At 35.8% G+C, this 22,390-nt stretch overlaps 1 protein-coding gene across 5 annotated transcripts in view; it reads right to left on the bottom strand.

The window, feature by feature from the left end:
* The window catches only part of ZDHHC14 (zDHHC palmitoyltransferase 14), a 94,356-nt gene that overhangs the window by 13,999 nt on the left and 57,967 nt on the right, over positions 1-22,390 (bottom strand). For 4 of the 5 annotated variants that reach the window (XM_012572574.5, XM_002198436.7, XM_012572575.5 and 1 more), the window contains 3 exons: positions 18,096-18,254; positions 7,053-7,190; positions 3,391-3,439 (listed from right to left, as the gene is read on the bottom strand). In XM_012572574.5, coding sequence (XP_012428028.1) covers positions 3,391-3,439; positions 7,053-7,190; positions 18,096-18,254 — 346 coding nt within the window. The remainder of the gene's footprint in view (positions 1-3,390; positions 3,440-7,052; positions 7,191-18,095; positions 18,255-22,390) is intronic. The other variant, XM_030268071.4, reaches the window with a different exon arrangement.

Below are 22,390 nucleotides of genomic sequence, written 5' to 3'. Positions count from 1 at the left end.
GCTGCTGGTATGAGGTGCAGTGTCCAGGGCTGCACACCCCAGGGACACGGGTGGGAGCTCGTGGGGCGCTCTCTTGTGTGACTTACAGGGAACAGCACAGGGACACGTTCAGCACAAGCATCCTCACCTCCAAAGGAGCAGCAAAGGTGTGCACATGCATGGATTGGCATACTAGGAAAAACAGTCAGTGCTCAACATTGCATATTTACTACAGTTTATATAATTATTTTAACTCTAAAGGAGTCATTATCTCATAAGTAAGACAATAAAGTTGCTTCTAAACTTTATAGAATCATGCATAAAGAGGAACGTTCCAAATTTTCTGTAGAAGACTTTCTTCTATAGCTTTTATTTGTTTATTTACATGAAACAGCCATGAACTCAGAATGCATCTGCTTTGAGAATGCTATTTTCTATAATACTTCAGTATTTTTGGGATTTATTTTAAGGGAACACGATTCAACACAAGGCTTTGGTTCCTAGAAAAACACATAAAATTCATCACTAGGAACAAAATTATGAGAAAAGAATAGGATAAAAATAATCTGTATATTAAACATATGAACCTTTAGTGAAGTCAGTTTCCAAGACAACGTCAACTCAAAATTTTCCAGAACAAGGACACGGCCTTAGAACACAGAAAATACACCCTTATCACTGAACCTATCAATAGAAGAAAAATATGACAGCTCCTCACCATTACACAGAGACACGGCCTGGAAATTGCATGGATGGACATAAATACTTGCAATAAAAAATACTAACATTAGTTAAAAGTGAGAAGTTTTGTATTGCAAGGCTGCTTACCCCTAATGAACTGGGAAATACTTGAAGAGTCTGTATAATCTTCACTAGAACATATTCCAATCAGAGTGGTTTAAAGCTAGAAAAGAGCCACTTGCACTCTGAGCAGATCTGCTCCAAAAGCAGCAAGATGACCTAAGTGCACTGCTGAGCAGCAGGTTCACTACTCTCATTTCCTCCTCAGGCTGGGTGAAGTCAAACCAACACAAGACAGGAACTCTGACTCTCTGCCACAGCCACAGCCACAGCAAGGAGTACGAGGGATAACCAGTAAGGAAAAGACTCCTGGCAGAAGGTTCCAAAACACGTAAAAGGAGAAAACCGCCCAAAACATCATGCACCACACAAACTGGGCTTTCAAAGAGTAGAAATAGTAAGGAAGGCTGCAGATGAGCACTGTTGGGTAGAATCTCCACACCAGGAGGAAGATTCACCAGGTCAGAAAAGAAGAACCTTAGAGGGAAAAGAGCTGCCTTCAACCTGAACATGTCACCAACAGGATGTTCCTCATCACAGTTGCACTCAAAAGGGTGGTTCACTTCAAGATTTCTTTTAGTTCCCCATACCAAGGGATGTTTTTCAGTTCCCCACACAATGATCCAAAACCAACTTGAGAACAGTAGGGGTAGTTTATATCAAATTAACCAGAATCCACTAATTCAACCTAAGTCCACTAACTGTAAAACAAATATAAAAAACCAATGTATTCTCAAAAAAGTATAACCTTGCAACATGTTATGGTATAGTATCTTACTGGCATCATACAGTATAATTTTCCCTTACTATCTCACACAGGGCTGTTAGCAAGATTTAAATGGCCATGTTCTCTGTGCCTGAAACGACTGGCTCCAAAGTAGCATTCCCAATACTATTTGGACAATTTAATTTTTTACTTTATTAATTGTAACTAAGCTTTTAAATTGTCCAACATATCACTATCAAGCTAGGCATTTCTGCAAGGTGTGCTACTAAGCCTTTTAAAGCAGCACATCTCTGAACAAAAATTATGAATTCCAGGCCACTGCTCCTGTACAAAAATCCTCAAATGCATAAGTGATTCTCTTTTGATTTAAAGAAAACAGAAAGCTATTCTCAGTTTGAAAATAGTTTGAAAGAATTATCTTTTGTAAGAATTTACTGTAATTGTTTTAACTGGAAGCTACTGTAGTGGTATTTAGAACTGTTTGTGCTTTTTAAAATTATTTGTACGGAGAAATCTGAACATGTCTTTAAAAAGGGAGTTTACAGCTCAGTGATTCCACCTGATGAAGACAAGCACCCAAAAAAAGTATCTGCAGAAATTGACACTTGGGAAAATTACCTGGAAAGAGGTCTCTATGTACAACTATGAATGACAGTTTTTTCTTCCTACCTTTGTGTGGAAAAGCAAACTGTGTGAGGCACAATGCACAAATGGGAAAGAATTCTTTTTACAATGTCTTTATGAGAGGTGAAAACTGTTTATTCAGACAGGAACCATTCAAAACATATACATAACCAATGGGAAGCTGACTGTACAGAAATTAAGCGGTGGTTTCATCAGTTTCCCATTTTTTTATTATGTTAGCTGCTTTCTGGCTCCATTCTCACTGAGTAGAAAATACACAGAAGGCTTCCATGAAGTGATAAAAAGTAATGGAGCGTTTCGGAACAGAACTACAGAGTGGCTTCTGTTGGAAGGGACCTTAAAGGTAATACAGTTCCAACCCCTGTGCCTGGGTAGGGACATCTTCCACTAGACCAGATTGCTCAGAGCCACTTCAAACCTGGCTGTGAACATTTCCAGAGATGGGGCATTAGCCAAATCTCTGGGTAACCTGTTCACATATCTCACCATTCTCATTGCAGAAACTTTGTTATGGCAAATCTATACCTGCTCTATTTCAGCTTAAAACCTTGTTCTGTCACTACAGGCTCTGCTAAGAAATCTCTTTGTTTTTCTTATGAGACTTCTTTATATACTGACAGACCACAATGAGATCTCCCCAGAGCCTTGTCTTTTGAAGGCTGAACAACAATTGTACTCCCTGTACAATTGTGTATGCAATTTACATACCGCTATGTCACTTAATGCAAGTTGCTATTTGAAAATGACTTCTCTAAAAACATAAAGAATAGTTTCAGAAATTGAGTTCTTCAAGGAAAGCATGTTGTTTCTGTTGTTCCAAAATCTACTTTTTCTATCCCAAAAACAACCAGCCATTTTGGATACCTTCAGTCATAAAAGCAGAACAATTCTTAAATCTTTTTAGTGAAACCACAGCATGTGTATAGTGCAAAATGTATTTAAGAATTCCACCACAAAACATGAAGCATATTTAATAGACTTGGAAACTACAGATCTTTGTCAAGAGTACTGCTCTGCAAAACATGAAGAATAAAAACCACTCCAGGCTATAGTCTCTTTCCTATCTCCAAGAAAGAGATAGGATTTCTTGTGGCAAGAAATCCTATTGTGTAGAAAGTGATGAAGTCATTAACATATAAAGTCAGTTAAAGCACACATTCAACAATAGCAAGGAAACAAGCAAAACCATCTCAGATGTTATTTTGCAACATCTACAATATGTTTCAGTGAAAGGATATCTTGCAGGACTGTCCTTCAGAGCATTGAGGAACCCTGTTTGTTGAGAACCTGTAGAAACAGAACCCAGAATTACCAGCCAAGTAAGAAACTGGACTATGGGCTGTTTTTACTGTAGTTAAAATAATTAACATTTGAAGATAAGCAAATAATCATAGAATAGATTTATTAATATGAATCTGAGAATATGCTGCTCAGCAGCAACAAAATCAAAAAAGCCCTTGAGCAACTTATCAAGTTTAGCATCTGCAGGATATTTTCTCAGTCATACCAAATTGATGCACACATACTTTCCCATGAACAAGATTTCTGATTATTTTCAGACCTAATTTGGAAACAAAAATTATAACCTCCTGTTTAGTTTTGAAATATCATTTTTCAAAGTAACTTTTTTACTTGAAAAATTTATTCTATAAACTTGGATTCCCAACTTTCCATCCTTTGTTTTGGATGCAAAGCTGTCTTATTTATAATTCTGCTCCTACTGCACCTACACAGAAGATTTTTCTAATAGGTTACTATTGTCTCTGGGCAAATAAAATACAATCTAGTTACTGAAAATAGCTCAAAAGAAGCATGAGCCCATCAACTAGAAATGTAGAAGCATGCAAAGTGAAAAAGCACTTGGGTTCCATAACCATGAGATATTAATCAATTAGGGTGATTTCACAATTTGCTGATTCCAACAAGTGAATTTGTTGTAGAAACTGATTTAATGTGACATAGCTACAAGCACACAGTTTGAACTTTACTGTATAACATAAATGATTTAAATGCATCAGCCTGAAAGTTTTCCTCAGAGCAAAAATTTTCCACTTAGCTAAATTAATCTGAAGATCTGTATGGAGAGAAGAATCTTGTCTTGACAAGAATAAAGAAATATATGTATAATTCTCTAGACCTAACTGGTCAATTTTACTGTTTATTGTTGCAAGTGGGAAGTTACTTACCTTGTATTTCTTGAGCCTTTTCAGACTCTTACAATTGGTTCTTAGTCTCAAGGTTCAAGACTAATAGAACTTTCCCTGCTTTTTTACTATTTTTAGCATCCTTAATGGCAATGGCAGCAGATAGGTGCTATTTCTATACCCTGCTGCTGGTCACACTCTTTCAAGCAGTGCCCAAAACATGAGAAGGGGAAGGCTGTCCTTCAACAAAGAGGTGAAATACTGATGCCTCAAACTGAGATGAGTAACTGTAAAGACAGATACTACTACTGGAAATGTGTTCAACTTGGGGAGAGGGACGAAAATATTGCAAGACAGTACCTCTAGTAACTGATTTACAAATTAGTTTTATTATCTTCACTAATGTTATGTGCACATATTCTTAAACCTAGAAAGAACAAATTTCCAATATATGCCTCAGAAGGCCACAGAAAACAAAAAGATGTATCTTATATCTCATCACCTCTTAGGCCCACCAAAATCTGTAAAACGCCAACTTGCAAGATGCATTATAAAAAATATACAAACTTGAAAAATTTGTCTAAATCAAGAGGCGTTAAAATAATTTTTCCAAGACTTATGTATGACTTTGAAATATTGTCATAGTCTGAGGAAGGAACGAAGGTCATAGTCTGAGGTCTAAAAGCCAGGACTTCCTTCAGGCATGCTAACAAAAAGCAATCTATGCCAAGAACAAAGGTTCAGATTCAGTAACTGAGAATCCTGATTAATGGTTAGCATCAGCTAAAGAACTGAAGAGCTAGAAACCAGAAACAAATTGTTGAATGATAACTATTAGAAAGGCAGACAGGACGACTTCTAGAGGTATGGTAGGCATAAAGACAGTGGAGTGACAAGAAAACCTTATTTGTAAAGAACTCTGTTTTGGACACTGTCAAGACTACAGCAGACAAATCTAAATGCTTGGCTTGAAGTATATCAATTAACCATCAAGGAACTAATCACATTTCATACCTGCTCCCATTGCCTTTGAGGACTGACCAATCTTTAAAGCTTAAGGATGTTTCTTCTTATCTCATTCTAGGTAGATGAACCTCCATGGCAAGAATATTTTACAGCTGACAGGCAATTCAGCATTTAACATTTACTATACATAATCTGTAACACCTACACAATGCTCAAGTGCTTCTCAACTACACAGAGGCACAACTAATTACTCCACTCTTTGTCTAAATCATACTCAAGAGTTAGGTTTGGACACTGTAAATTTAAAACCCACTAGATAAAGCTAATTAACATACATAAAATGAAATACTGACATTATACTGATAACTCATATACTGAAAACTAAACAAAAAGCACTGAAGCCCTTGTGAAACAAAGGTAGGTTAGTGTCAAAAATAGCCTTATGTTGTCAGACTAGGAATGTTTTCAACTGCTGAACACTAGTAAAGATTGCAGAAAAAAACCCATGTGTCTTTCTTCTTAAATGTAAAAGGTGTGCATGTATATGCTCATGTATGCCCAGATAAATAACAAGCACTTTATTAATGGCAAGTGTTCTTTTTCCAATAATTTTCCTTTCCTCAACAATATATAAATCTTATCTCTGCTTTTTGCAACTGGTATTGGAAATGCTGTATCTGGTAGTGGAAACAAGTTGTTCATTGAGACTACCTCAAAATTACATATCCCAGTTCTAGCCTATGAACTAGACTTCTGAGGTATAGGAGGGCCTCTCAGTGCTTGCATCATAGTTTTGCAAAGAACAACTAAGAGCAAGAATTCTGCTCTTTAAAACACAAATTTTCCCTGCATGTTGTAAACAACTTCAGAAATTGAGCACAATCTGACATATTTTTTCCAGTAAAACATTCTCTGAATACTATAATCATCAAGTTAGCTTTATAAATGTGTTATATACTGAAATTATTATTTCTATCAGGTTTCTGTTGCAATACAGATTACAAACGAATAAACAGATCACATTTTCAAACTGGTTAAGGCAATATCCTATATAATAAATGAAAAGTATAGAACAGTCTTCTAGCAATGATGGGTTAAAAAACCCAACTTACAAAAGGTGTTTAAAGACAAGTCATGTAACCTGTCACCATCATACAGGAGCCAGCAAAATTAGTTAGGGGTATGGAAACAAAAGGCAGTACCCAGAAGTGTTTTGATCTCAAACACAACCCAGAATACAAATAAAAATTAGTCTCAAACTCATTAATATTTCTGATTTATATGACTCTATTATGAATTAGTTATTCTCAGAATGCCTATGCAAATGAAAAAAAAGTGCTAAGAATAGTGCTGAGAATGGTGTAAAGCTAAACAGCAAGCTACAAAAAGTATAGCTCCAATCTATTTTCTAGTATTTTACCTCCTTGTCTGGATGGCAAGTGACCCATGCTAACAGTGAAAAAGCACATGGAAGTTCTTTAAGTAAATGATACTACCTGTATACTTGAACATACAGTATATGTGATGCTTTTCCAATTAATCATCCATAAAAGGACAAAAAAAAATCAAAAAAAAAAATTAAGACTGCATTAAGGTAAAGCCAGTGCTAGGCCAATGACTACTATGAGCTGTGCCTGCTATAGAATGGGACTTACTGGGGATTGTGAAGCTTCAGAGAAAAGGCAAATAAACAAACAAACAAATAAATAAATCCTGAATGATCAAAATATTAACTTAAAAAACTCAAGCAAATGGCTACATACGTAATCTGATTTCACCAGCATACTTACGAAGGATGACGTGGGTGATAACGAATGCAAATATAAAGACTGTCAGAAAGGACAGAGATAAAATAAACATATAAAAAAATCTGTAGTTTCTTTTCCCCACACAGTTGCCTACCCAGGGACAGTGGTGATCAAACCGTTCTGAAATGAGAGGCAGAAGAAAAAAAAATGGAAAACAATTAATAAAATGCTGTTTATTCAAAAAAATGCTCTCTGAATACTATACTAAAACTCATGATTAATCTGGCATTTGCAAAGTAGCCACAGAGAAGTTCTTATTTAGAAAGGAACAAAAAATAGAAAGGAAAAAAAAGGAGTACTTGAATGAAACCTTACAGTTTTTAAAGAAATCAAAGCATGGCTGAGGTGAGTTCCTGTTAAACTAACAGACTAACAGCCTTATTGTGACAAATTGTGCAGTCAGATCAGCAAGCATGTATTTATCCATTGTCACATGGAGCATTAGCAACTCAGTTGTATTTGATTTTTTCAAAACAAGGTGGCTTTTTCCCCTTCAGTGAATCTTTTACTCAAAACTGGAATTTCGGAGGTTCTTTCCTTTACATCTGTCATGATCACACCTCTGACTTATGCCTACTATCATATCATCCATCCATCTGGAGCATGAAATATTTACACCTTCCCACTTCCTTTTATTGCTTCGTTCAAGATATTCTTCATTCTAGACCACCTATTTTTCCACTTGGAGTTGATGCTGTCGTGTAAGATCATTAAAAATAGCAGAACCATTCACATCAAACATTTTTCAAATGTTAAAATTAAAATACATGATATAAAACCTGGTAATCTGCATGCTCTGTTACCCTTTGCACTATAGCCTGTGTCTCCTTTTTACTAAGCGAAACCCTTTCTCTTTACCCCACTGAGAGAACTCGTTCATGAGACAGGAAAAGGCCAGGGTGGATCAGAGAAAGTGTCCCCAACATGGGGTAATCCCTCAGTGCTGGAAAGCAGCAGAGGGAATGGCTTACTCTGCTTCTCCCCAGGCAGCCTGGATCCACCCTCCACTTCCCAGTATGCTGGGAATGAAACAGAGGTATTGCCAGGAAACAAACTTGCATTTCCTCACTTTATTTTGGAGAGATTACACTGAAAGAATTTTAAGGTTTTTTTAATCAAATCCAAGACCATAAGACAGATGCATTCACGCTGACTCTTTCTTTCACTCTCTGATCCTTGTCCAAATCCTGGCTTGTTTTCTGTGATTTTTATGCCTCCACTGACGTACTATCAAACTATTCGTAATTCCACAGGAAAGGCGAGCTATAAATCCAAAGTCCTTTAAGCCCTGTGTTAGAAAGGCACATCTGACCAAGTACACCAGCTTATTTTAGTTGTGGATTTATGTTAAAGGCCTGTATTAAAGGTTTTTCTTGAAGGACGTATTTAGTATTATCTTCATTTTAAAAAAGTCAAAACAACAAGCGCAACAGATTTTTGAGTCTACCAGACTTTCAGGGGCTTTTTAAGAAATGGTTTTGCATGACAGCTGTTTGGACCACATATTTCTGTCATAAATCTGTTTTAAATTCCAGCAGGGCTATTCAAGGCAAAGTTACTGAACTTTCTTAGGATAAGGGTTCATAATATTGTGATTGAGGGAGTACTGCTAAGAATACCAAGAACTAAACACTCTGGGTAGGTGATACTACCTTTTCTCAGTGCACTGTAGTTGTATTCCCAAAATAAATTGATGTTGCATTTTAAAAGTGCTTGTCTTTAAATCTGTGCTTCTCAATGAGCCCTCATATTCTGATAAACACTCTACTTCATTTAAATTCTTTCATATATACAGCTCATAAGCAAACAACACCACAAAGAAACATAGCTACAGAGCCATTTTAAAAAGCATAATCCTTGGGTATTTTTGTACCCTACTGCTAAAGAAATACATTACGTGTCTTGGAAGATGAATTCCGTATACACAGATTCATTCTTCTCTATGCTGACACAGTAGGAAATGAATTATAAAATAGAGACAGACTTCAGCCTTTTTCTAGCCATGAAACAACATTTAGATATATGCAGACATCTATTTGATGGATTCGGCTAAATGCAGGAAAAACTATGCACATACATACACACAAGCCCTCCATCTATAAACTCATGTTCCTATACATACACACGTTCCTTAGTGATGACTGACTTGCTGTTTTTAACCTATTTTTCAGTCCTCTTCAATTTCCATCTTCAAACTTTCCAGGTGAACTGCAAAGCTCTGCTTTCTCAATAAATACCTTACTAATTATTGTGAAGTTAAGTAACTACCTAAGATATTTACAAAGGAGGAATGGGCCAAAAAGGCTGGATACAAAAACCACTGCTACAGTATTAAACTTGAATCAGCTCTAATGAAAAAGAGGCATAGTTTACATTAATCTTATGATAAATACATTTCATCTCTTTTTTTCTCAGTCAGAAAATAGAAAGGCATGTGACGTGCCACAAAACAGGACATTAAAAGGCAAGACATTATTCTCCTCAGCAGAATACAAATATGCAAATGCAATTTAAAGATAACAGCCTTACAGCTTGTGAGCTGCTCTGCTTAGCTATTCATGCAAGAGAAAACTGCCAACCCTGGCTAAATGAAGAGACAAGTGCTAAGCAGAAACTTCTAATGTTGTTAAGAAATATAAATTTTTTTAAATCTAGAGGTGTTTCTTCTTCCTTAGAAAAACACACAACCTAATAAGTATTAATGAAGAAGTAACACAGTGTCTTAAGGTTCACCTTCAGCATTCCAGATGCCTAACAACTGAACAACCAATGATTTTGCAAAGGAAGCTCTATCTGACATCTCCACTTGGACAATGTTGGCAGCAAAATTAAGACAACTTAATTGAGAAATGAAAAACTACTGATGCTGAGAAAAACTGGAATTCCAGGCCTCATGAACTTAAAATGCAAAGCAAATAGAAATGCAATTTCTTGTTGTGAAGAACAGACTGTTAAGAGGTCATGACTGCAGTTCTGGATAGTTAACATACTACTGTATTTAAACAAACATTTGTGGCAAGATTAATGTAAAAACATTTGAGACAAATACAAAACATTGGTAATATAAAATCTTGTTAATATAAGCATATTAGAACTCGTAATGAGGGAAGAAGAAAGCTGAAGCACTCTATGGATAGCAACATTGTGGCATATCATCCTCCTACACTCAAGTTCAAACAAAAGCAGCAATATATTTGCCTTCTTGATGTTACAGCTGTATCTTGTATCTACCTAATCAAGAACTACTGACAGAACAGATGGCTCAGTTTCTACCATTTCAGTGGGTCTGTGAAGTCTTTTGCCTGTGTGTTCATGGTTCTCAATTCGTAGGCCAAGCCTAGTACTCATTTTACCCTGCAGAGAGGGTTTACCCAGAGATTGACTTCTGTCAGTCTCATTTTAGGTTGACAGAGCCAGATGAACCTAAAACTATGGCTTTCTTTTGCCTGTCTCCTCAGATCACCTCATCAGACCCACACCAACTTTGGCCCAAGTGAAGCACTGAGAACACACTGCCAGAGAAGGGATAAAATAACACCTTCAGAAGCAGCTAAACGTTAATTCAGCCTAGCTGTGACACCAACCTTACTACAGGTAAGCAGTTACCACAACTGCAGGAGAAATACAGTTTTGATTTATTTTTCAGGATCTGAGATCAAAACCTGAAGCAAATAAAAAAAGCCTGAAAAAATGTGTGAAGAGTTTACAAGGTACAGCATCAATAAAAAGAGGAGATGAGTAAATGGAGACTATAAATGCTGCTGTACAAGTCACAGAAAACCAAAGAGGTTTGGATAGCAGAAACTGTCAGTAACAGTATTGCATTACTCTTTCCCAAGTGATCAGTATCTTTGAATTTAAATAACAACTTCTGAGGATAGCCAGCAGCCCCATAACTAAATCCAAAGGATATGGCTTCACAAGATAATTGAGTCAATCCAAAACTTTAGTAGCAGTGAAAGAGATGATAAAATGCTGCATTTCCTGCCACTTCATCCCACTTCCTTCTTTCATTGTGTAAGCTGATAATGAATCAGGTCAGTTCCCTGGACTGGCAGGAAAGAAAAAAAAAATTATTTTGCTAATTAATGAGTGGGAAAAACTGACTTACCAATGGCTGTGTTACCAAATGGTCTGTGAACAGGCACAAACAGGAGAATCATGGAAATAAGGAAAAGAACAAATATTGAAGAGGAGGACATTCAAATCCCTTTGGACGCAGCAAGCTGTAGCTGAGTGGTCTCATTAGCACTCACCCAAGTGGTCTGATTAACACTCACCTCATAATCTATGGTAACTGGATGACAGAAAAACAATATACATTCCCCATTTTTTACCTACTCTGAAACATTTATATTTAAAACTTGCATTAAAAAATTAACTAGTGGATATCTCAGATAAAAACAAAACTGAGAACATTTCCCATTTTACTAAGCAATGGTCTTACACATGCAGCTTTTCCTTCAGAAGCCACACCAAAGCATGTTCCTTGCTGCTCAGAACCAAAAAAGTCAAATCTCTACTTTTCCACAGCACAGCATGTAGACTCCTAAATACTTAAATGTTCTGCTTCCATTCTTCAATCACTACACTCCAGGAAACCAAGCACAAAATGACCCAAATGCTTTCCTTCCCTTTTCAAAACATTTAATGAAAGCCTAATAATTTACAAGGAGCACAAAAGCATTTTTAAATGGAACATTTATAAGCCAGCTTGGCCCTTCAGTTTGCAGTATTTATTAACTGTTTCCTCTTTTCTTTGTTCAACTGGATCACTGCACACCCGCTCACATTTTCTAAAGCTCAGTGTGAAGGTAGGACTCAAAGACAAGAAGTCGACAGGTGCAAAAATATCTAGGTCATGCTACTAGGAGATTCCAGTGAGCAAGAGTTAGAATTCACTTGGTAATTTTTCCACCCTGTGCAAGTAAAGCATTGTAGGACAAAGGAACAAACCTAAGGCATTCTCTGAATGCTACCATCTTTATTTATAACATGCAAACATGTATCCCATGACTGGAAAGAGTCAAGAGCCCACTATGCAAATCCTGCAGCAGTAGAAAGCCACATTACAGCTCAACCAACTGGGCCAGGATTACTCAAAATTACTTTTGATAGTAGCAGTAGCACAACACAGGACTACAATGTCCATTGTCAAGGACTCAACACTGAGTAATTATATAGAGAGACTGACACATCTGCATGTACTTATAATGGTGACAATTAAAGCTTTTGGAAGGACTATGATGTCATGATATGATCACATCTATTCAGGCTTCTTGACTTCACATTTCATACAACAAATACTACTTTCAGAATTTGATTGCTCTTGAAACATTGAAGAAAACAAATGAGGTTTTTAGAAGTCCATATAAGAAATACGTTTTATTACAGAGAGTATTTATTTTCTTCTAAGATACAGCAGTCCAATCCCAACTGCTGACTGATGCACACGAGCACAAAAGCAAATATAACATTACATTAAGTTCTTTACAGTCAGTTCAAAATACCTGATAATTTAACATAACAAAAAATTTATATCAAATAATCATAGCATATTCATAAAAACCATCCTTAGCTCCAATGTTCAGTTTCACCGACTAAAATCATCACTCCTACGAAAATTATTTTTTAAATAATATTTAAAAAACCACCCCCACTGATAGGATTTGCCATCAAGTGGCAACAACAATCAAATACTTGAATCAGTTTAACTTACACACCATTCACCTGCCTGACAGTCATTCCGCTGACAATAGCTTTGCTGTTACTTTTGTGGAATGAAATCTGAGTAGAAATTCAAATGAAAAAAGCAGTGAGTAACAAAAGATCAATTGCAAATTACATTTATAGGCACACTGATGTTATTTTAGAACATCTGTTATGGACAATGCACAATGGATCCTCTAAATCACCAAGCTTCAGCACTTTCATACAATGATTCCAAATCAAAACACCCTATGAAAACCAAACAGAAAGAAAGCATCTTCTGGCCTCATGTTAACATTTGGGAAATACTCACCAAAACTTTACTTCAAATTATATTCTGGTCACTAATCTCTACAAGGTGATTTAAACTGAAACAGTAATGTAACACCAGGAAAGATGGGCCTCTATAAATGAAATAAGTTAATAATGTGCATGGGTATCTATAACAAAAACTCAATCAGAAAACCAAACACAAGGGCTACTTAAGGTGTATTTTACTTTCATGACTGTTTAAACTGTTCCAGATAGCTATGCTATTTGGGTGGGGTTTCAAGAAAATAAGTCACAATGACAACTTTTTACATTCTAATCAACTTCAATATTTGCAGACTATTGCTATTCAAAAAACAAAATAAACATGCTTAATTTTCAAAATAAAAATAGCAATTGATTTATTAGGAAAACATCCAGCCACTGCCCTAGGATGGCTCATAGTAATTAAACTGTATTGTCACACAGATCCCTTCACTGCACCCTCCAATAATAAATATTGACTAATTAACAAACTCCTTTGACTGCATGTGCATTAAGGGCGACATTTTCAAAGGCAGCAGCAGCAGTTTAGAATAGCTGCTCTTTGAGAGGTACAAAGAGTACACCGTGAAGGACCCCACTGCTTAACAATCTCTCTTTATGTACCTATTCAAGTACGTACATCCTGGCATACCCAGGCAAGTGCCTGACACACACCCAGCTGTGGAGGAAGAGATTTGAAAACCGCAAATTTGTCTCTAGAGGAAGCATAGTATCCTTACCAAGTAACAGTATCCACAAAGTTTATGGATTAGTTTCTCTCTTTTCTACAGGAAGGCACATTTTTTTTTTTTACACACTTCCATTACTCTCTTTTACAGAATTTGAGTTTTTTAACCATCTGCAAATTGTTACTACATTGAATGTAAATATGTGTTTATTTTCTTAGGTTCCTAATTTTTTTAACTGATAATTTCTCTCTTTAATTTTTACTCTGACACCTTGATGTTTAGAACATCATTTACACAGTCAGATGTTCTGATCGTCTTTGCATTTTTTATATGCAGACCAATGCATAATCCACGACCTCTCTTAAATAACCTATAATGCGATTTTCTTTCTTAAAGAGACTGACATATTTTGCAGTCTGCTGGCTTAGGATTTAGAAACCCTGACACACATGCCATACTCCCTGAATTTCCAAAGTACATCTAATTTTATAAGTGGCACAATCATAAATAATATATCACTTCTGAGAGTGTTCGTGTGTACGCCATTTGGCAGCTTCTTGTTCTACCTTTTTGGGGCACCCAAACAAAAAGAGTCCAAGCCATTTCTCACCTGTAAAACTGGGAAAAATACATAAGAAAAGAAAGAAAAAAGAAAAGAATGGTCACAGCAGCCAAATTTGTGCTTTCAAGTGTTCAGCAAAAGAGTAATTTCAAGACAACTGGCGCTAAGTTTTAACAGGTTCAAAATGAACTGAAGATTGTACTCTATTCACTGCAGGAAATGTAAGGAAGGAAATAAGCAAAGGCCATGAATAGGAAGTGAAGGCAAGAAAGGAAATAATAAGGTAATGAAGAAAGAGTTCAATTCTACGGAATAGAGTTTAATTCTACAGAATAGAATTAAAACCAAGTAAACCAATGTCCTGACATTCACATTGATTATAAAGGACTACAAAGTCCTGAGAAAATTGTTCTCAGAAACACTGTCTGTGTTAGAAAAGCCAAACTGTTACAATGCCACCTCTCAGCCTGCTTTTGAAGTAATTGGTATTCTTCAGCCAGGAAGATGGTGATACCTGGAGTAACTACAGGGAAAAGCTTGTCCCCAGAACACACTGGCAATTCTCACTGTCTTACACTGTCTGTGTTATGTGTGCTTACTGTGCATACTGTTTAGATATAGCCACCTGCTTCTTGTTCAGCTTTCATTATAGAAATCTAATTAAGCAAAAAATTATTTATTAAAACCAAACAAAACAAAAGGATATTACACAGTCGATGTTGCAATGATCAAAAAGCAATTTAAAAGCCACCATTAGGTCATTTCAGAAGCAAGTCCAACTACTGCCTTCTTTCTAGCATGACACAGTGCCATCAAAACCTCTTGTCAAGACAGAGCAGTAACTACCTTGAGCTCAGAATTTATGTCTGGTTTGGTTACTTTTATTCTGAAGTCTTTATCTCTTGTTTTCAGATGCACATTATGCTTAACTAATTTGTAATTCTTAAGAAACACAATGGTACACAAAACCCTTGAGGGGCTAACTTCCAAGTGACATTCACAGAGGCAGTAAAGAAAGCAAATCAGGAATACACCCAAGGTATGTGCTTCAGGGAACACTTATTCAACCAAATTTTTTAAGGTATTACATAATGGAACAAACTACATTTGTATGAAAATAAAGATTTTTCTGGACACTATTAGGAAAATACTGTAGAGCTAAAGGAGTCTGAAGTATTGCCATGGCTACAACTCAAATTAGCTAGTTTCCTCTTTTTTTCTTATTTTAAGCTATTTGCTGTTATTTTAAATCTATTTTGTTATCTACAAATATCACATAGACATTTCTAAAAACAGCGGTGAAACAAAATCAAACAAGGTCAAGTAACAGATATGCTTACTAAACAATTAGAAAGAAATAAATAGTAAGTTTTTGTATATGTACTTACATACTTAAAATGCTGCAATAGATTCCTTACAGAATAAAAAACATTAACAGAAAACACAGAATGAAAGAACGTCTTTCACACTGCATTCATTTGCCAAGTATCATAAAACACCTTTAGGTAAAAGTAGCACACTGTTTTTTCTGAGCAGTCAGTGCTGGTTTGAGGACAGACTCCATTCCTGTACCACAGAGTCTCTGTAGCTGGTTTGTAACTGTAGCAAAATCTTTGGAAACTATGTGGTAAAAAGGAATGCATGGTCATACTGGTAGTGAACTGTTTAAATATCACATATTATGTTTAAATAGCGTAAGTTACTTAAATATCCATATGCATGTCAAGTATGACTACTTGTGCATAGGCTTAGTTAAATCAGTAACAAACTAACAATCAGTGGCATAAGAACACTCATTACTATGAAAAGATTTATTCAGAAATGAAATAAAATCATTACCATATAAACAAGACTAACTTATAAATGGTGGCAAACTGCATAACACACTCTGATTAAGTGTACACTCTGTTGCATTTCCACAGGTGCATGAGCCATCCAATTTTCTTGACACCAATTTTTAATAGAAAATTAGTTGCAGGTACTCATAGATTTCACTTTTTACATTCAGTACACCCAAAGACTTATATGACAATATGACGAATACTTATATGACTGCATTTAATCAGTAAACAAAGCTACTATACAGTGCACCCTGAAAAAGTCAATTTATTCTAATTCCCACTATAAACACTGAGGAGAAAAACCACAGCAAATTCATTCAATTACTTTAAAACAAATAACTCCAAATTTAAAAACGTGCAAGAGGAAATGACAATGATCATACCTATCTTATGAGCAGAAGAGACATCTCAGTTTTATAAGCAATTTGCTCACTCTTTTCTGATAAATATTAATAATAATTAATATCTGTTTTTTTCATCAAAGATAGGATCAGAAAACTGTATAAGTTGTTTCCCTGCCATCACTAATTTTATGTTTTACAGAATAGGTTTTCCAGATGTGATATGCAAAGGACACAGATTACAGAAAAGCCTATTGGAAAATCCTTCATACCAGTGCATTAAAAAATGAGAACATTATTTTAAAATAAGCTTCAGGTTGTACAGAGGAAGTTGCTCTTATCTTTGTTCTCTTGGTAAAGACAACAGCTTTTCAACTTTTACTTATCACAGTGGTCAACAACTGTATTTACCTATTATCCAGTTTGCTGAGCAATATCACAACACTGTAATGTTAAAGTGACACATTTGCTAAAATATTTTTCTGAAAAATATACCAACTACAATTCATAAGGATCCCTACTTGCACAATAAAAGCATGTTCAATAGCTTTTGCAATGCTTACAAAATTTCAACACATCAGAAAAATTTATTTACTGAAGGAACCATCTACAGATAACAATCAATTCTATAGGGGGAAAAGGCTAATAAGCTTCTCAGTCTGATGTAAGTGCACTCTCTAAATGAGTATCATCTAAACTTAACTCCAATTCTTCCAATGACTGCTTTATATCTGAAAATATCACTGCTGAACACTGCAGTTACATTTCTCAGCTGGAGACATCTTTCTATGTTATTTTTTTGAATGCGTAAGATCCAGACTCAACAGTGTGCTAATCAACTGCACTAAACTGCAAATGTGATCTAATTAACTGGAAACCACTCAGATCTGATTGGTAGGGGTTTTTTTGTTTGCTTTTAAATCCAAGCATATGTTAATCACCTTGTCAGACCTCTGCAGAAAATAGTAATGAAAAAGGACAAGATATTCAGAGAGAAAAAAACCAACCCCATAATTATAAAATATGCTTAGGTCCTGACAACATGTACTTACTCTCAAAATAGCATGTTTGCCCAGTAATTTCCTATGGATTCTGACACAAGTATGTCTAGTCATAAAAGTGCTCAAAGGTAGGAATCACCTACAGCGTCACACAGCCCTAACCATTTGAACTGTGCCTTACAGTTAGTTACTGATGGACTGGAGAAGCAGCTCCTTGTCCTCAATTTAGTTTGGTGAAAAAAACAATTCTGAGACTCCCAAAAAGCTTGGAAAGGTCATTGCACATTATATGTGGCCTTATTTGAGCTGGGTGTGTTCTTTGTCAGTAGGGCAGGTTAGGAAAGATGTATGCATCAGAAAACAATCTCCCTTCTTAGAGTAGCAACATTGCTAGGCCAAGTCTCCTTTTCTGCCTCCTCTAAAATTCCTAACATTTAACAGTTCTTGTAGGAAAGGAAGATGAACAGAGCAAGTCACCTCATGACTAATCTTGTCACTAACTGTTTTTATAATGTCTCCTATGAAAAGTATTCATAATAAGATATAAGCTACTAAATTGAACATATGCCGTATCTTTTTTTTACTCACCTACGCAGTTATCACAAAGGCTGCAATGTGAGGCACGAGGTGGGCGGAAAATCTTGCAAGTAAAACAATATTTTAGTTTCACTGTCTGTCCATTGATGATCACTTCTTTTGTTCTGGGAGGGGGGCGATATCCTCCTGAACTGCAGCCATTTGCTATATCTAAGCATGAAAATACAAGACATGAAATGTTGCACGTGAACTATGTTGTATGCACAAAACTGTCCTTGATGGCAATCTATAGCAAATTTCAAATTTGTATTTACACATTTAAAAGAAACAATTTTTCCCCTTCTAATTCTCAAGTAATAAGCAGCAAAGAGATATTTCATTGCAAATAGCATCCAGAGCCAATCAATCTGAATCAAAGAAACCATCCAACCCCAAATCTCAAATGCTGACAATGACCTTAATCCCAAAATTCTTAAACCCCTAATGGTTCTTAGATAACATATTAAGGACAACTATAACTACTGGTGTAGGACAGCAAAACTTGGAAGTTACCTTTAGAAGTGGCTTCATTTTTTCAGAATTTCTGTAATAATAAAAAATTTCCCTAGAAGTGCTGCAGAAATTCTACAGCCTAAAAGGGAATATGCACATTTACTTAAGCAACGGCAGCTCTGTCATCTGAATCTGGTGAATGTTGAGATCACTTGCATGCTGTGATACAACAGAGCACATTCACAAAATTATTTTACAGCTTTGGCTGTTTAGAAGTTTGAACATCCAACTTCCAGTGTTACCTCTATGCACCTTGAAGTTTCTTGAAGTTTGTTACACAAAGCCAGTTTCCAACTACCTTGCTTGATACAAGTGGTAGAGTTTTGTTTCTAAGCTTCCTTTTGTTTTATTTTAGGATATTACCAATCATTTTCCCAGCATATAAAGCATTGATTAGGCTAATAAAGTGTGATTTTGCTCAAGCTGAGCTTTACTCTGAAACTTCAACATGTAAAAGTGGTGCCTTTTTCTAGGTTTATCTGTTCTTGTGTAATCATAATCAAATCAAAACAAAGAAGTGAAAAAGAAACCCCTAAATTTATTACACTTGGATAAGAGATCAGCTAAGAAAATACGGAAGTAAAATAAAATATTTTCCAATATATGAATGAAAATACATTTCAAGATCACAGTCAAGTCACTTGAACAACTGCGTTTTAAGTTGTCCCACTTTCATGGGGGGCTTGTTATTAAAAGATCTATGACTTGTATTTGAGCTCAAATTGCTAGAAATATCATGCACAATTCTATTTCTGCCAATTATACAGCCTACAAATTATGTATTTTCCGAAAGGGCAATAAGAAAGTCTCCCACCTAGCAAGGCATTCAAACTGGCAACAGCACAGCTGTGCTAGCAAAGGTGCAATTGCATAATGTGCTGATTTGGCAGCAAATCCAACTTAAGGAGCAAAGTGCTCACCCATAAATATTATCCATAAATATGCATCAATACATAAAAGTCATTGTGGGACACCACTGTAAGCATGACCATTAAAACAACCAGACTTCAGAAAACTCTAATGGAGAAGGGGATAAAATTAAGGGAGCAATAGCTGAGATGGATGGAATCTGGGCATAAAGCTCCTAAACATCCTTTATGAGAATGAAGTGATGAATACTGAAAAAAAAACAGCTTAGAACCAGTCTCCTACAGCCTGATGAGGTAAAGACATTCACTCGTGTTGGATATAAAGCAACTCTTGCAATGTGCTTATGATGCTGGACCAGGTCCTACAATCTGCACTTGGAAGCATGGATTATTGTGTGGTTCCCATAACTAGCAGTTATACTGATTTTGACCTCAAGGCCAATGCCACTTGACAAATATTTTTGATTAAGTAATGCTACCAGGGTATTTCAGCATATAAATTGAAAATACTTTCTTTGGAAGACACAGCACAACTGTGCTTATAGTATTTAAAGCTTTAGAGAGACATGTATGTTACCTAAATCCAGAAGGCAGGGAAGAATTTCTTCTAATTCACATTACATTAAGAAAGCTTCTGGTGAGATTATAACCAATTGGCTTGTAATAGTCACAGTCCTTCTAGAAATCTTTGGGCATTACAAAACACAATGTTAGACCCATTTCTGACCATATTTTGGTCAAGATAAGACAAACTGTGAACATAAATATAGGTCATTATCTCTACTTACTTTTTTTTCTTGAACAAAGCATTTAACACAGGCTGGCATGGCATGTTCATTAATAAACCAAAGATTTTCATTTGATACTCAAATTTAGGTGCATAATTATAAAAAATACTACTAAAGCCTGAATATCATCTAGGTGTAGCTTTGTATGCTAGAAATACTGATGCATTGAATTTCCTAACATATCAGCAATATTTCAGATTTTTTTTCTTTTACAAAATCTTATTATTCCTGAGTATGTACATAATCATTGAAAGAAAATTATTTAAACCAGACAAGGGGAATTGTTTAGAGGAAAAATGCTCTTTTTCCTAGATAAACATTTATTTTGTAAAAGGCATACTGACTAAACCCAGTTATTTCCTTTCCTTTCGAGAAGCTCATAAAGTGCACCGCAATTATTTCAGATGGGCTCTGGCAGAATCTCAAAGGCAACTTCTGTCTTCTCCGGTGGAGAAGTGAGACTACTGTCCAGCCCATTTTATTTACAATACCAGTCTTCTAAGAGGATTTTCTCCCAAACATTTGTAGGGAAGTTCAGAGACAGCAAATCCTAGCTCTTCGAGGTGAATTAATCTTGAAATCCAAGGATGAAAGCTCATGCAAATTAAATCAGTGTAAACAGTCTTGCTGACTTTCCAAGGACTGAGATTTTTTTCTCAAAATCTTAAATTACATAATCAAACCTGAATGTTCCAGTCTTTCTGTTTACTAACATCTTTTTCCTGGAAACAAGCTGCAGAGCAAGGTCAAATGTGCTTGGATTTAATATGATTTATCTAACCTAAAAGTGCTAAACAGGCCTTGGTCTCACAGTGAATTTTCAGACTGTAATTTCCCTTCAACTCAACTGCTCATACTTGGGGTCTAACACACTTAAATCTTCAATATATAAGGTCTCTTTGAGGAACAGAAAGATTAACCTTTATGGAATCACCTTCCCCAAACAAATTGTGTTTTACCACTACTACATTTCACTCATCCAACCTATCACTGATGTAGTAATGCAAGTTCTTTGACAAAAGGCTAAAATTTACCCATTAATGGGATTGGCATCCATCCTCTCTGTTCTGACACATTTTGTGATTTCCCTAGCAGGGTTAACTGTTCATGCACTAATGGGGCTCCAGCATTTTTATTACCGTAATTACAAAAACCCCATGCATGCAATTCCTTGCAGGACCAGAGACCTGAACTGCTCCAAGAAAGATACTCCAAGTATTTAAAGGAGGTACAGCACAACCTAGCAACCTTCTAACGGGACAACAAACTCCACTTAGCTTTCTCAATTTATTATGCTACAAACAAATGAGCAGTGCTGATGAAAGACAGAAGCTGAAAGTTTGTATATATATCACTAGGACACTCCTGCTCAATCAAGAGTTGGATTTTTTGGTCCATGTTCCTAAGAACTTGAAACAAACAGCCTCTAGAAGGCAACCCTATATTGTCTTTATACAGTCTCTATAAAGCTTCATAACCATATCATGCAACGTTTGTTGACAACTTTAAAAAGACACAATTTCAATCTTCAAACAATATTATTTGAGAAGTCAGTAAACTGAAACAATTCTAATGTTTCCTGAGGACTAAATGAAAAGGTAATGAAAAAAATCTTCATGTATAACCCATCACATCTGAAAAACAATAGAAAAAAATCCAACCAAAACAAAACAATGCCTGCCAACAATGCAAATCTCTAAGAAATGTCTTCCTCTGTGTTTAACCATTTAAGGTACCTGTTTAACAACAGCTGGCTACAGGACAAAAAAGTAATTTATTTCTTGGAGGGAAGAGAACTTTAATAAAATGTTCTTGTTTTCAGACAGTAATCTCAGGGACCAACATCACTGGGAACCTGGTTTAGACTGAAACCAGCAGCTGCTACCTTCATTCTTCACATAGTTCTGCACCTGATAGCCATCAAGTGATACTGACTGACCACATATTGCTCCTGACTTTAAGGACTTGCTGCCTTAGATTTTTCTGAAATTATGTATTATTTTCTTAAAAGTAGTTTCAAGATCTTCTTGAAGCCTAAAACCTCATGTGAATGGTATGCTCATTCCCAGAAAGAAATTAAATCTTTAGTGATTTGCTGAGGAAAAGAAGCATAAACAGGAAGAGCTTTCCAAGACTT

Source organism: Taeniopygia guttata, chromosome 3 (genome assembly GCF_048771995.1).
Source record: "Taeniopygia guttata chromosome 3, bTaeGut7.mat, whole genome shotgun sequence".
NCBI lineage: Eukaryota > Metazoa > Chordata > Aves > Passeriformes > Estrildidae > Taeniopygia > Taeniopygia guttata.
The sequence above is the reverse complement of the archived record's forward strand: the minus strand, read 5'-3'. Positions and strand labels throughout refer to the sequence as shown.